The 16,841-nt window shown below is 33.6% G+C and overlaps 1 protein-coding gene across 1 annotated transcript in view; it reads left to right on the plus strand.

The window, feature by feature from the left end:
- The window catches only part of rudhira (breast carcinoma-amplified sequence 3 protein rudhira), a 532,797-nt gene that overhangs the window by 53,458 nt on the left and 462,498 nt on the right, over positions 1-16,841 (plus strand). Inside the window, exons 4-6 of the mRNA XM_090391579.1 lie at positions 14-114; positions 13,959-14,040; positions 15,513-15,576. Coding sequence (XP_090247705.1) covers positions 14-114; positions 13,959-14,040; positions 15,513-15,576 — 247 coding nt within the window. The remainder of the gene's footprint in view (positions 1-13; positions 115-13,958; positions 14,041-15,512; positions 15,577-16,841) is intronic.

The following is a 16,841-nucleotide window of genomic DNA, read 5'->3' on the forward strand; positions in this document are numbered from 1 at the left end:
TCTTTTATTTAAGATTTTAGCATTCTTTCGGATGAAAGTCAACACAATGGCAACAATCCACCCTTACTACTCATCTTAGGATATATCAGTGGTGTTCAAATATGGTGTGTTTTGGTAAGAAGTGGTTTTTGGTTATATAGTTCTGGATTTTCTAAAATATATATATTTTCTTTTAATGTACTCAAGTATTAAAAAAAAAAAGCAAGTTGCTAAAACCTCATGAAAGATCAAGAAATTCTGAATCTTATTTTTACATGTTAAAAATGTAACATTCACAGTAGCTTAATTTCAAATCTGGATAATATTGAAATGAGTTTTTAGAATGAAACATATTTTTAGTTTGTAATAAATTTAGTTTAATCCTTTATCCAAGTGTAAGCAAACAATGTTTGTGCCTGAAGTATCTTCAGGACTGAGGCAACTTGTGGTAAAGGTGGACCAAGCTCTCATCACTCCTTGTCTCAGTATTCCCCATAATGCAAAGCACATCTCCTTGCAGACATGTATAATGCTATGCATTAAGGGAAGGGCCACTATCCAGACCGGTTTCGACCTTTATTGAGGTCTCGTCAGTGGGAGTCAGACCCAGAAGTGGTGATACTAAGGCAGAAGCACTCGTATAGGTAAATATGACTTCTCCATTGCTTCTGCCTTAGTATCACCACTTCTGGGTTTGGCTCCCACTAATGAGACCTCAATAAAGGTTGAAACCGGTCTGGGTAGTGGCCCTTCCCTTAATGCATAGCATTATACATGTCTGCAAGGAGATGTGCTTTACATTATGGGAGACACTGAAACAAGGAGTGATGAGTTTGGTCCACGAGTTGCCTCAGTCCTGAAGATACTTCAGGCGCAAACTTTGTTTGCTTACACTTGGATAAAGTATTAAACTAAATTTATTATAGTTTGACCAAGTGGGAAAAAAAACTTCCAAAATTTTTAGTTTGTCTTTTCCACTTAAGTCTAATTCTTCTAAATGATTTGGAATACTTTCATGCTTTAGACCTAGAAGCTCGCTTTTTTGCTTATGCTTTAGACCTAGAAGCTTAAAGAAAGCTTGCTTTCTTTGAGCTTCTAGGTCTAGAGCTTCTAGGTCTTTCTTACAAAATGCTGCATTACCAGTTATGCATCATATGGACATTTAATTATATGATGTAAAAAATAAAATTTTAATTATATGATGTTTAAAGATAGAATTAATGATATTCTTATCTTTACTGCTCAATAAGAATAGTTTTTTATATTGTGATGTTTTTATTACATTTTATTAAGTTAAGGCTCATTACGAGTTTCATCATAAATGCCACAATACCTGCCCAAATACTCATTCACTATGTAACCTGATTCGCAGTTGTTTGTAAGGAAATAGTGTGGTTTTTCATAAAACATTTGTTTAGACTGCACCATTATAAATTTGAATATAAATTATAATCTGTCTGTCTTAGTTGCACTAGTTATCTTATTAATTGCAAGTGCTTATAAATTTCTATAGAGAAGATGAAGCACAGAAATTTGATTTTATATATATGTATTTCTAATGGTAATCTTTTTTTTTTTGTTATTTCAAAAATTTTTACATCTTTGATAATTAAGAGAATTTGATTTTCACACTCACAAATACTAAAATTAAAATAATTTATTGAAGTCAATATAAAATAATTAAAAGAAAAACATGCAGTATGCAAGGGCTCACTTAAAAGAGTAATTCATTATAATACTTTAGAGGGGGAAAAAATCAAATTTGACTGGAAAAAATTATGCTAATAGTTTAAACAAAAAAAATAAATAAAATAAAAAATTACAATAAAAACATAAAGGTACTCTGTTGTTTATTTTAAAGTGTAAGTTTAGTTATTTCATCACATCAGCATTTCTAATAAAAGGTTCAGGACACATTTTTTTCCCCCTTAAAGTAAAATGATCATTATGCTACTCAAAAGAAAAGGAAAAATATTTTTTTGTCCTTACTTCTTAGTGAACTCACCAAAAGGTCTGGCTCTCACTGATCTCAAAGGTCCAGTCTGGGTAGTGACACTCCCATAATGCACATCATACACTACTGAAAGGAAGCATTTTTTTTTATTATGAGATGCTAAAGTAATTGCTGCAAAGTCATTAGCCTCTGTACACAAGTAACCTAGTCATGAAGTTACTTCTATGCAAGCTTTGTTTGTTTACACTTGGATAAAGAATTAAACAAGAATATAATTTCTTGATTGATTGATCTCATCCATCCCTTTAGGACAGGCAGAGTCCCCTAATGAGAGGGGTTTACAACAAAATTAATGCAGCTGGTTCGTCACTCTTTGCTGCATCACCCAAGGGTGTGTTCATGTAATCTGTATCTATTCACGGGACCTGCTTGCGGGATGAAAAACCCCAGATAAACTGGTGGTAAAAACCCTGCTGTCCACTCCCAAGACTGACTAACTTGGCTATGGCTGAGGAAGATCCTTAAGCTCCTCATGTCATCGATGGGAATCGAACCTAGGACACTCCTTCCCCAGGCATATGGTTGCAAAGCTAAAAGCCACAAGGCTAACTGCACTGGCTATTTTCTTGGCAAGTATAATATAAATGCAATATTATTATTTCTTGGGCATCTCCATGGAGTCAAAGACTCATCATGGAGGCCTACTCTATCCATTGTTGACATAATACTTATACTTCTTTTGATTTTCAAAATTTTAAAACCAAGTTTCTTTCTATATTCGGCTATATAACATGGCTGGATCCATAATATCCTCTATTTTTGAAGCTTTTTGCTTCTATACTTTAGTAATTTGATTGTACACTTACTTGAGAGTTCATAATGATACTTCATAATTATGAACTGCTTGAGAGTATGAATATAATGAATTTTTCTTTCTGATATAGGTTTGCTCTGGTATTGAGAGCTTTTGTTCTCTAGGTTTCTGACAAGATATTGGTAATCTCGTTCATATGTTGATCCTAGGCCTGGCAGCACTTGCCTGTTGATGTTCTGGGCTGAGGTTTCACACCTTTTTTTAGGTGAAGCCTGGATTGCAGCTAATGGAGAGTGGCCTTTCTAAGGTCACTTCCAAGTTTTGGAGCTTGGGGATTTGAACATTTTGCTCTGTCTGGTCTTGGTCAAGAATCAATTATTCGAAATACATGAAACCTAATTTAATAAAAACATACCAAGCTCCTGTGCAGAGCTTGTCTTTTAGGAAGATGTGTAAACCAAGGCAACTTCAATACGAAGACTATATTCACTTAAGCTCTTTGGTAATTTTTCAAAATTTAAGTTTCTTTCTATATTTTGCCATAAAATATGACTGGATCCATAATATCCCCATTTTAATATCACAATACAGTTTTTAGATATCTGTACAAACAGCTCTCCCCAGAATATATACTTCTGAGCGGTGATCTGTGGGGAGTTGTATTGATAAACAGTTTAACTTTTTAAACTACCTCTGAATCCCTTTGGAATTTATTATAATCCTTGTTTTGTTTTGTGTAGTTAATATTTTTTTAAAATAAAGTATTACAGTTATAAAAATTTAATTCATTTATATACCTAATAATATGCATTAAAGTGGCATACTGAATAGAGTTCCATTTAAGTAATATTTAAGGACAAGAGTTCCTTAAGGGTCAAAGCTAGATAACCTCCACATAACATTTTAAGGAATTCAAAGAACTCACTGGAGCTTCTGATCTAATGTCAATTTCTTGCCTTCTCATGCTGCATTCCATTAATACATATCTATTTGGATAATAAACAAATGATGATGGGCTGACAATTTGGGATTTAGCCAGCCAAACTATATTCTCTGTTGGTTTAAACCAAAAAGTGGACATTATAATAAAATGGAATTTAATGTCAACTGGGGCATTGCATGGTTAAACAATGCTTTTGCTGATTTCATCAGTGAACACTGAAAATTAGCTACTGGAACAAACCCCAACTAACATCAGTAGAATTTAAGATAGGTACCATGATATATAAAAATTATAAACTGAAAAGATATGGAACTAGTAGAAGAATTAGAGAAGTAACATCTTGACATAATTAGTACTACTGGAACAAAGATGATAAAAACAGGTGAGATTCTTCTAAATAGCAAATACTACATATGATATTCAAATAACAAGGATTAGGGAAAGGAAGTAGTAGTTATAATATTCAGCATTAAATATGAGGAGGATAATCTACTTGAATGGAATCAAGAAAAAGAAAAAGTTGGTCCTTGTTGGAGATCTAAACAGCAGACTAGGAAACGAATATCAGATATATGAAAATGTTTGGGGAAAATTTAGAGAAAAGACCAAAACTGTGTGGTAAGTATCTGCCAGATTTCTGTTCAGAACTTTGATATTACTAATACCAGTGCTTTTTTTTTTTTTGCATACTGGTACCTTTATTAACAATGATGTTATACATGGATGCAGTACATTTAAAAATTTGTAATATTCGGTAATTTTTTTACATGCTTACCTAGTATGCAACAAGTTAATTAAATCTGCATTTTTCTATGTAAATTAAAAGATACCAAGATTTTATATACTTGGTTTAATCCTTTATCCAAGTGTAAGCAAACAAAGTTTGCACCTGAAGTATTTTCAGGACTGGGGCAACTCGTGGTAAAGGTGCTATGACTTCACATAACTTGCCTTAGTATCCCATAATGCAAAGCACATCTCCTTGTGGACACATATAATGCTAACATTGGTATCACCTCTGGGTCTGGCTCCCACTGAAGAGACTTCAAAGTTTGAAACCAGTCTGGGTAGTGACCCTTCCCATAATGCATAGCATTGTACATGTCTGCAAGGAGATGTGCTTTGCATCATGGGTTACTAAGGTAAGTAATGTGAAGTCATGCCATCTTTACCATGAGTTGCCCCAGTCCTGAAAATACTTCGGGCACAAACTTTGTTTGCTTACACTTGGACAAAGGATTAAACCACGTATATAATTTTGTGGTATCTTTAATTTGTATGGTATAACCAAGTGCAAAAACTTCCAAGTGCATTTTTCTCATTACATCTATTCTTAAGATGTCCGTGATATAAAATTTTTATTTAAAATTATTGTATACATTATGCCTATTTTTTTATATACTTGAACAATAAATTTATACTTAATCAGCTGTGTGTTACTTAATTTGTTGATCATATTCCAAAAGCATTATGACACTATGAAGTGAAAATATCAGTGCATAATTTTTTAGTTTTCATCATCATCATCAAATTTCTGCCATGTACCCTCAAGGGGTGTACAGGATATGATTGTGCTACATGAAAAATTTACAATTGATACGGTACAATTTTCCTCCAAATCAGTCTGTTACTTGTCAAGACTCCAACATTATCAGATCTTATATTTCTATTGTCTAAGGCACATTGTACCGTATCAATCCACCTATATCTTGGTCTTCCTCTGGGTCATTTTCCTGCCAACCTGGTAGAGAACACTTGTTTTGCTAATCTTTCCTCGCCCATTCTGTTTAAGTGACCATACCACCTGAGATTAGCTCTGCTAACGCATTCCTGGATGCTGACGATATCAAGTTCTTTTCTAATATCCTCATTTTTTAATATGATATTGCCATTGATGCCATCTGTTCACACCTATAATCTTTCTCAGGACTCTCACATCTGCTGTCTCTAGTCTTTGGTCAAGTGTTTTACTTCTGACCCAGCTCTCAGATCCATAAATTAAAACTGGTTTGAACACTGTCTTGTATATAGCTAATTTAGTGTTCCAACTAATTTCTCTCTTATTCCATATGAATTTATTCATTTGACTTCCCACCATACCAGCTTTGCTGATTCTGTTCTCTATTTCTATATATAATTTACCATCTTCAGTAAAAATTGTGCCTAAGTAGCTGAAATGTTTTACTTGTTCCACAGGTTCTCCATTCACAACACAGTTGACATTGTCAATGATTCTGCCTATTTTCATTGTCTTTGTCTTTTTATTGCTGACCTTCATACCATATCTATTACAACAGCTATTCAATTTAGTCAGAGAATCTTGCAGACTTGTAGCGGATTTATTTAGAAGTATAACATTGTCCGCATAAAGCAAAGAGCTGACATTAACATCTCCAATTTTGATATCATGTTTAATACCACTTTCCTTTATAATGTGATCCATATAGATAATGAATAACAGAGGGGATAATGTACATCCTTGTCCCACACCAGATTTAACATTAAACCATCTTCCTGTACTTCCTTCAATTCTAACTGCTGACTTACAACTCAAATAAAGACTAAGTATTGCTTGATATAATGCCCCATTCACACCATATAACTGTAGCGTATTGAATAGCTTCTCTCTTGGCACCTTTTTTTTTAATGTGCTGACTAATACCAATGTTGTAACATATAAATATGCAAAAATTCACACAGAGAGAAGACATAAGAAATCATTGACTATTGTTGTCGATATTGATGTTGTCATGCTTTGTGCAGATATCACCTATCTCCAGTAACATAGTCACTGATCACCATTTAGTTTTTTGGCAGGATGTAATTGAATATCATATTGAAAAGTGTGAGAAAGTTTTTAAAAAGAATCATTCGAGTGACTTTCAGAGATGAACTGTACACTAAAATATACAAATATTATTAAATTAAAAATGGAAGAGCTTGAAAATAAGAACCAATCTTTCGAAGATTTATTGGCAGATGCCAAAAAACATTGATTCAGCTGGAAAAACATTTGGTGAAATAATCTGCAAGGATAAAAATTTGCAACTGTGTAGTGGACTTGGGAAATTAAGAGACAGTCATGGAAAGAAGGCTTATTGAAAGTTCCTAGAAAGTAAGTCATTATACTTTGATAGAATACAAAGAAAAATCTAAGAAATCAAAGCAATGCATAAAAGTAACTAAATAAAACACATCCCCATGTTCCTTCCCCCCGTTTATAAACAATCTTCAGCAGGATCTTGGAATTGGAAGGCATCATAGAACCAAAAACAAGGTATGTACAAAATTTTTCCACCTCTTTTATTCTGCCATAATTGCTTTCTATACTCGCCCATAATGCCCTAAAAAAAAAAATATATATATATATATATATATATATATATATATATACACACCCCTTTTTTGAGTAATGTTAGCCAGTGTATTAAAATAAGGGACACTCCTAAACAAAAACTGGAAGAGAACATAGAAAACAAATGTTAGGAAATTAGCAAAATGTTCTGGAGGTTTTTGAAAAAGCTTATAAATGGAGGGAAGAGTACATTAAAAGAAATCAGAAATTTCTTTTAATATACTCTTTTTAATGATAATGGTTATGTGATAATGAAGAAAAGGATATTTTGGATATCTGGAGTAATTACTGTGAAAAGCTGCTAAATGACTCAACTGGTGACAGAACAGTGTTAGAAAATAATACTTTTAACAGAAAATGCCTTCCAAAAAATGAGGAAAGGCAACTCTGGTTGAGTAAGATGTCCAAGAAGGGTAAACTCCCTGAACTTTCCTTTTCCCTATCCAATATTTGGATGTAGGCTGCAAATTGTAAATTGTTATTATTAACAGCAGACTTCCATGGAGTCAAAAGACTCATAGCAGGAGGTACACACTGCTTATCAAACTATACTTTAAATTCATTCAGTGTGTCCACATTACCACACTGTCAGGCAATGCATTCTGCTCACCAACTATTCTCCATGCCAAGAACCTGCTGCCCTTGTTCACACTCTCCCTATATAATTTTTAGGGTCATCCCTTTTACCTTACTCTCATTCTATGAAAAAGTTCCACACATTTGCCCAACCATGCAATCTATTCAAAATCCTCCTGTAATTCTGCTTGATTCCTTATCACTCTCCCAGTTTTGCATCATCTGCAAACAGTTGTATATCTCCAGTTAAACTCATCCAAAAATCATTGAGATGAGTTTAACTGGAGTTTACCAATGACTCCAAAACAGACTATCAGCCTATCCAACTCGCCAACCTCCAATCCCATCTGCTCTAATTTTGTGAGTTGGATCAAAAGTCTTTGCATAATGTAAGTATACACTGTATATGCACCTCCATTTACATTCCAATTTTCATTTTCAGAATGACTTCAAATGGGAAATATATCATCTACACAGTAAACTCAGAAGAAGGATGGAGAATAAATGGTTGAAAACAGTGTTTTTGGGTTAGCTGTGTAAATGTATATTTGCCATTTGGCTTCATTCTGAAATGAACTAACTACCTTCCTTTATTGAAATCAGCAGCTTATATTCACTTTGAAAGCCACTTTCTCTCACATTTTCATAGTTTAAGTATCATCTTGGTTATCTGTCATTGGAAGTTTTCAATTGATGGTGTTTTTGCATCTTATATCTAAAACCTGGCTGGCCGAGTGGCTAGTGTGTCTGTTCTCCAGTCAAGAGGCTGCGGGTTTGAATCCTGCCGTGGGCATCGATGTTTGTGATTGTCTGTGGAAATACTAGTGGTGGATGCCGTTGATGTAGTTGCGGTCCATTGGTGGATTGTGAGTGGTGGAAGCGCAGCCGTAGAGTAGATGCCCTCCCTTGATGAGTCTTTGGACTCCCTGGAGGTGACTAATAATAATAATAATAATAATAAAATTGAATGTTTTTGTTTGTTTTGTTTTGAAACTTTATACACAGATTGTCATCTTTGTACTTAATAAGACCCAGATTTTGTATGGGCTACTGAACTACTGAGAAAAAAAAGCAAAACATGAAATTAGGAGTCGGCTAGATACTATGTCATGAATTGGAAAATTTGATGGAAGAGAGAGAGCATTAGTGTTTTTTTTATCAGTTACACCACAAAAGGTTGTAAACCTAAAGCACATTTAGTACTGTGGATTGTATAAGGGTATAATCAGAACCTTACTCTAAAGACTAAACATGGTACTATTTTTCAAGTCACTTTAGGTCTCCAGTAAGCAAGATGGTGGGTGGGTGGCATTAACCTAGTCATCAAAAATCATCTACTATCCAAAGATATGTGGAGGTTTCTGTGGTTAAGAAGTTCAATTGAATTATTTAGGTTTTGTGACCACATTTTTATTAAAAAAGACTATTTTTAAAACTAAACAAGTACTAAAAAACAAACCCAACAAGTTTCGTTAGTCATCAGACTAACATCTTCAGGGGTAAAGAGAACTAACAGTTTAAAACACAAACTATAAGAAATTACGAAAAAACAAGTTCATTTGTTGGTATTATGAATATCAAAAAAGTTCGTTAAAAAATGAATAACAGATCTATACATCAGTTATATAACCGTTAATGTGTTAGCTGGAAACAATGCTATTTGATGTCACGTTCTGTGATTCATTTTCACTCTATCCGAGGTCTGAACTGGGTAAATTTTTAATAAACGCTGACCAAACTTGATTTAAAATCAAACCTTGATTTTTGTTGCGTTGTGTAGGAATTTTAGTCATATTTGCTGCCTCTTTGAATTTTCATGTGAAACAGTTTTTATCAATGTAGGACATGTTTGTTCTGTCCCAGAGTACATCGTGACCAGTAGAAGTTGTATGAAATGCCAAAGCAGACTTATGTTCTCTCTTTTTGTGTACGTCCTTTTGATGTTCGCTCATGCGGATTTCTCCCGATCTCCCCATCTGGCCTACGTAGCAGATGCCACAGGAACAGTGAATATTATAAACTCCTGGTTTTTTCATTGGGTGATGTGGAGGTTTTGGAGGATGAAGAGATTTTGATATTTTTTCAAGTGTTAGGAAAGTCACTTTTATGTTGTACTTGTAGAGAAGTTTGGCTACTTTATCTGTTACATTCTTGATAGAAGGAAGGGTGACTGCGTTCTTGAAATCTTGTTCATTTCAGTTTCTTGTAGGTGCTGTATTGAGAATTTTCTTAATTATCTTAGTTTTGAAACCAATCTAGGATCTGTGTTAAGTATTGTATTTTTTCTTTCTGCTTTTCTTCTGTACTGGGGATGCTGTATGCTTTATCCCTTAAGGTTTTTATGAGGCCTATTTTTTGCTTGGGGTGGTTGTGTGAGGTAGCATGAAGGAATCTTCCTGTGTTTGTCAGCTTTCTAAAATGGAAAACGATAATCTGTTTTTTCTTTCATTTATTTCTATAAGGATGTCTAGGAAAGGAAGTTTTTTATTTTCTTCTAGTTCCAGAGTAAATTTAAAGACTATCTTAATAACTTTTGCATTTAAAGACTATCTTAATAACTTACATCCTAACATAAAATTTACTCTGGAACTAGAAGAAAATAAAAAACTTTCTTTCCTAGACATCCTTATAGAAATAAATGAAAGAAAAAACAGATTATCGTTTTCCATTTATAGAAAGCTGACAAACACAGGAAGATTCCTTCATGCTACCTCACACCACCACCCTAAGCAAAAATAGGCCTCATAAAAATCTTAAGGGATAAAGCATACAGCATCCCCAGTACAGAAGAAAAGCAGAAAGAAGAAATACAATACTTAACGCAGATCCTAGAATGGTTTCAAAACTAAGATAATTAAGAAAATTCTCAATACAGCACCTACAAGAAATTAAATAAACAAGACTTTAAGAACGCAGTCACCCTTCCTTATATCAAGAATGTAACAGATAAATTAGCCAAACTTCTCTACAAGTACAACATAAAAGTGACTTTACTACCACTTGAAAAAATATCAAAATCTCTTCATCCTCCAAAACCTCCACATCACCCAATGAAAAAACCAGGAGTTTATAATATTCACTATTCCTGTGTCATCTGCTACGTAGACCAGATGGGGAGAAATCTGCATGAGCAAACATCAAGAGGACGTACGCAAAAAGAGAGAACATAAGTCTGTTTTGGCATGGTTTGTTGAAAGATTAGGGTGAATCGATTATGCTTTCATTGAGAAAGAAGAAATTCATTGACATTTTTCTTAAAGAGATAGAGGTTTGAATAAGATTATTGGAGATTGAGTACCTGTGGATTGAATTAGTGGAGATTGAGAATAAGTTGTTTATGTAAAGAAGGAAGAGGATAGATGGTAGAATGGAGCTCTGAGGCACTCTGCATTAGTGGCACAGCTCATAGAGAGGGTGTCATCCATCCATGACATTCAGTGAACAACTAGAGAGAAAGCTGGCTATCCAATTGCAGAAGATGGCAATTTGTTTAGCAGGCTTGGATGCCAGACATATCTGTGTCTGGCATTGAGCCCTTCTATGTGAAGATCAGCAGTACAAGTTTCTCCATACCTTTCCATAGCATGTGTCCAGTTAAGGTTGATTGTTGATCATTTTCTCCATTATTTTGTGGAGGATTGAAGTGATGGTGATTGGTTGTAGTTGGATGGCAAGCTTTTATAACCCTTTTTTGAAATTGGGTTGGATATATGCTTGCTTCCACGTGTTCCAGTAAGTCTGAGTATAGAAGATTGAAGAGTTAATTCAGGTTTCTTGTCCTCTGCCCTTTCTCAGTATTCTTACTGAGAAGAGTATTCATAGATCAGTTATCAGCCAGTACTGATATCAGTGTTAGCAATAATTAGATGTGGTCAGATTGAGAATATTATTGTTTTTAAAATAGAGGTTTGAATAGGATTATATTGAAGATTGAGTAGCTGTGGATTGAATTAGTGGAGATTGATATAAAAGAGGGAACAAAAGACCCACGAGTGGCTTTGTATGGTGATTCAATTATTAAAGGTATGCTGGATGAGAGGATGCATAAAGTATGTTTTACTGGAGGTAGAATGTGTAGAGTGATTGAGGAATTAGATATGAGAAGTAAGTGAGCAAAAGAGTTGGTAGTTGTAATAGGTACAAATTACTTGACTGCAAAAAAAAAAAAAAGAACACATAAGATTGGATATCAGGAGGTTGTTGAGACGGATAAGAGAGAATTGTGTGATAAGAAAGGTAGTGTTGGATTCTGAATATATAGAGATTTAAGTAATTATTATTTGCTTCAGAATCCAACATGATCTTCCATCACAGAGACTAGACTTGTAAATATTATTTAATGTAAACAACTTATTTTACAATTTAATGTTCATATTAAATTTTAATTTTAATTTTATCTAATATTTAACCTTTAATTTTATCTAATATTTAATTAATTAATCAAAGATATATGTATTAATAATGAAAGACTGTATTAAATATTATTAAGCTATTTTATTCATTACTATATTAATATTATAAGAACTTGTATTTGATAATTTAACTGCGCATTAATTGAAATGTAAATATTCTTTATTTATTCCTGTTTGTAGAAGTTTAGCGTTATGCAATACCTCAATTGTATTATATTTTGTTTGGTTGTCATGGAGACGTATGTAAGTGAGTGAGCACATTTTGGAACACCACGTGAGGAGAAGGTTTATTGAAAAGAGTTTTAGAAAGAAATCACGAGAATAATTTAGGCGGGAAGAACAGATATATATAAGCGATGAACACTGAAATTATTAATTAATTAAGAGAGAGAAAGGAGAGGATTGGCATTAGGTTGGAATCGGAGCATTCGGGAATCACAGTGCGATAATAGCGAGTCGGCAAGTCACTCAAGCAGCTAATTTAAGTCTACTAGTCGAGAGGCAGTTAGCTAATAAATTGTAGAATAACAATTATAGCTATGGAAGACAGCCGAGTGACTACTAAATAAACTAGCAATACTTGAGTTGAGATTTCAATTTCAGCGCCGACCTTTCAAGGACATACTAACCTTGAAATATAGTATGGGGTTACTAGGGAATAGTAGAGGCTGTAAAATTGAAGTTTACCGTTAGCTGTGTTTAGAATTATAGTGCCTAAAGAATTAATTGAATGCTAGAGGAATGAACAACTGTGCATATAAAACCTAAAGTTAAGGAATTATTGTGTTACCTTAACTCATGAGTGATTAGTAGTGCTTCATGCAAGAACATCTGATTATGTGTATTGTGACCAATGATTAATTCAGTTATTGCTTAGAAGAATTATTATAATGAGTGCCGTATACTGTTTAAGTGTTTACAGTTATAAAAAGTGTTTACGTATAAGTAGGTGAAGAAAAAAGATTATCGGTAAGATTATTCCAACTGTTAATATTCCTATACAGAGAAGTGTGAGAGTTTCATCCGAGAATTTCCTTATACTAACAATAACTATTGAGGAAGTTAGCTAAAGTGTAAATTTAAAAGTGTTTGTTTGTGAATAGGTATTACTGAAATTTTTGTTGTATTTGGAACTTAAGGAACTGTGAGAAGACTGTATTATAGAGATAACAGATTTACCATTGTCTGAGTTTGTATGATTGTACTTATCAGAGAAGCTAAAGTGTTTGTGATGTCTTAATTACTGATTTGAAGTTAAGTGTAAAATTTGTGATTTTAAAATTAAATGTTTGTTTTTGTTAATCCAAAGTTGTTTTTTGCCTGAATCTCTTTTACTGCACCATTCATAAAATATTCGAACCAAAGCGGGTAAATTAAGTAAGTTAAATATACTCGGCCAGTATATATAATAACAACATATAAGAGAAGGGTTGTTAAGAGTTGGTTTACCTTCAATTCTTGAACTAATTCAGATATAAAGTGGCACAGTCTTTAAATATAAATTTTCTTTATATTTGAATTAGAAATCAACTTGCAACCTATCAATTAGTTAAGAGCATTGTAATAGTAATCATGTCGGATCCAAAGTATAGATTGAGAAGAAGTAGGATCCAACAGTAGTAAGTGTGTTGCCCAGGTATGACAGTGGTGAAATGAGGCAGAGAGCAAGGATTATGAATGATATGTTAGCAAAAATGTGTGAGGAGAAAGGTAATAAGGTATAAGGACCTCCTAGATGAATGAGTCTTGGGATAATAATAAAAATCATATATGAACATCAGCTGGTAACATAAATCATCTGTTATTGACTAGTGTATTCTAAATCATAGGGATGTCAAAGTGAGCAAAGCAAATGCAGCACGGAGAGAAAGATAGCTAATTACAATTATAAATTTCATTAAATGCATAATTGTTTTTATTAACAGGCAAATGGTGAAGCCCAAGAAATACTATCATGGAGACAAGGTCCAGTGAGAATGCTGAGGCTACTTTCAACACCTCATTCAGGTAATTTTGAAAGAGAAATTCAGTCTTGAATGCTTCCCCTATCACTTCTACTAGTACAATTTTATTTCAAGTTCGGTAATGTTTTCTTATTGCAGTTTTTTTAATTTATTTTTACTAGCTTATATGAAAAGTGAAAAATACTTGAAATATTTTATGATTTATGTATTATTATTTTTGGATTGGTTTTACTGCTGAATGTATGTGCAGTTAGGGACATGAAATCATATTATTGAGGTATTTGACCTTGGCTAATCAGTTATCTTAATGAATTGCTCTCTGAACACTGTGTGCAGTGATTTGATTCTTCTGGGTGGAAATTTTACTAAGTGCAAAAATTCATAAACACTTCCAACAGAATATGGTGATAGTATTGCTATTTTGAAGCATATATCATGTGAAATATAATATCATGGATTTGCATGTGAAAGCTAATCATTAGGATTTATATCTTAATCATTGATTTGTTGAGCAGTTTTAAACATGACTATACATTTTTTTAAAGCAAAACACTAATGCCAAATTGTAATTCTTGTAGAATTCTCTCTCTCTCTCTCTCTCTATATATATATATATCACAAAACAATGATATGTGCATGCAGTCACTCATACTAAGCAAATGAGACTGAAGAAAGGCAACTGAAGTCAGTCCTTGAGTACTAAAGATGTCCCCTGTTGTGTTAAATTGGGTTGTCTTGGCTGTTGGGCTGATGATCTTAGAATGTAAGCTTCCCAAATCTGGCAGTCTCAGGCACACAAATTTGTTGAGGTTTGGAAAGTTTTTCGGAGCTGAGGCTGATTCAAGGAATAATCTTTCGTACTTGTACTTGCTGCAGTGTAATAAAGCGTCCTTCTTCCAGGGTATTCTGTGGTGGGTGTCCAATGCATGGTCAGCAAGTCTTGAGTGGCTGTATCGGTGAAACCGGATGTAGCTCGTGTTCAGATATCCTGATATTGGCTGTCCTGCCTGTTTAGCCATAGTAGGACAGTTTACAACTGCAAAGGACAAATGGGCAGGACAGCCAATACCAGGATATCCAAGCACAAGGACTAGATCTGGTTGTCTTGTGAGACTTTAAAAACCTGGTCATTAGCATAATTTCCTTTGCACATATCCATAAAAATTCCTATACAGTTTCTAGGGATGGTCCCTTGTTCTACCCTCCCATTCTATGAAAAATTTCTTCCACATTAAGCCACTAACAATTGATACCACTTAAATGTATTAAGTGTCTAGTTTTATTAGGTTTTACTTTTGTTTGTTTTCTAAGGTTCCTAGCTATGCCCGTTCTAGATCTTTAGTATTCTTCAGGATCTTTCCATTTTGTCTCATACATAAATTTATTGTAGTGACAGTTTTCTGACTCATTTTAAATAAAAACTTATTAGTAAATTTGGTAATGCTGTTACTAAAGAAAACGTTTTTTTTAATCTGCCATTGTTCTTGATTTGATTTGATTTTTTTTAAAATATAGTATTTGGCCGAAAAGATTCTTTTGTAACAAAGCGACCACTAGTGGCATTGTGCGACAGTACCAGGTATGATTATTTAAATGTAAAATATATTATAGTATAAAATTTCTTTATCATTCTATTTTTACATTATGCATTTGATATATGTAAAAATTAGTGTTCAGAATTCATATCTTGTGTCATGAAATTTTTTCACATGAATTCTTACAAAAGTCTGATGTATATTTTTATAATTATATTAATAAAAAGCAGTTTGTTAATAATAAATGTTATCTACTCTATATCTATAAAAAGATAAGACAAAATTTGAAATGTTTGTATGTGACATTATTTGATATCTACTCTATATAAAATAAAAAGGTGTTAGAAGGTTTATTTATGATTATGCAGGATTATAAATATCTACTCTATACATTCATGAAATTATTTTTTCTTTCTTTATTTTTTCTTACTTTATTTATCTTTCTTCCATTAAAGTTCCTTTAATTAGAGGTTCCCAGGAATTTAAGATAAGCTGAAATTCGAAACGTTTTTATGTCACAGATGTGACATAAAATTTGAAATGGATATGACGTCAGCTTGGTAGGTCATGACTTTTGGAAGGCGACGAAATGCGTGATACTTCCTCCATCTTTGCTACGCGTTGCTCTTGTGTTGCACTACCATTGGGTAGGTAGCTCTCTCTTTGCAACATATAGGCAACTGCATATAATCAGTCATGACCTACCAGCTCTCTAATTAAAGTTCCTTTAATTAGAGGTTCCCAGGAATTTAAGATAAGCTGAAATTCGAAACGTTTTTATGTCACAGATGTGACATAAAATTTGAAACGGATGTGACGTCAGCTTGGTAGGTCATGACTTTTGGAAGGCGACGAAATGCGTGATGCTTCCTCCATCTTTGCTACGCGTTGCTCTTGTGTTGCACTAGCATTGGGTAGGTAGCTCTCTCTTAAAGGTGGTGCAACATATGGGCAACTGCATATAATCAGTCATGACCTACCAGCTCGGAAATCGGAGGGTTGGGTGCTGTAGGCGCCAGGGGGGGGGGGGGGGGAAATGCCCCCCCTAGTATTATGATAAAATAATATTGCACCAAATTACTCATCTAATTATATTTCAGTATTAAAAACATACATGACATTATTTAAGCAGTATGATCTGCTTAGTATCAATATTAGCTCCCAAGAACTACAAAAAACACTAAAACTGTTAAATGAGGAAGGGAAGAGATTTGGACTTGTTATGAACTTGGAAAAAACAAAGACAATGATATTTGGTGAGAAGAACATGAAACAAAAGATACAAGTGGATGGAACTGATATAGAATAT

The sequence above is a fragment of the Typopeltis vanoorti genome, chromosome 4, assembly GCF_054136105.1.
Source record: "Typopeltis vanoorti isolate ZY-2024b chromosome 4, IOZ_Tvanoo_1.0, whole genome shotgun sequence".
Classification (NCBI taxonomy): Eukaryota; Metazoa; Arthropoda; class Arachnida; order Uropygi; family Thelyphonidae; genus Typopeltis; species Typopeltis vanoorti.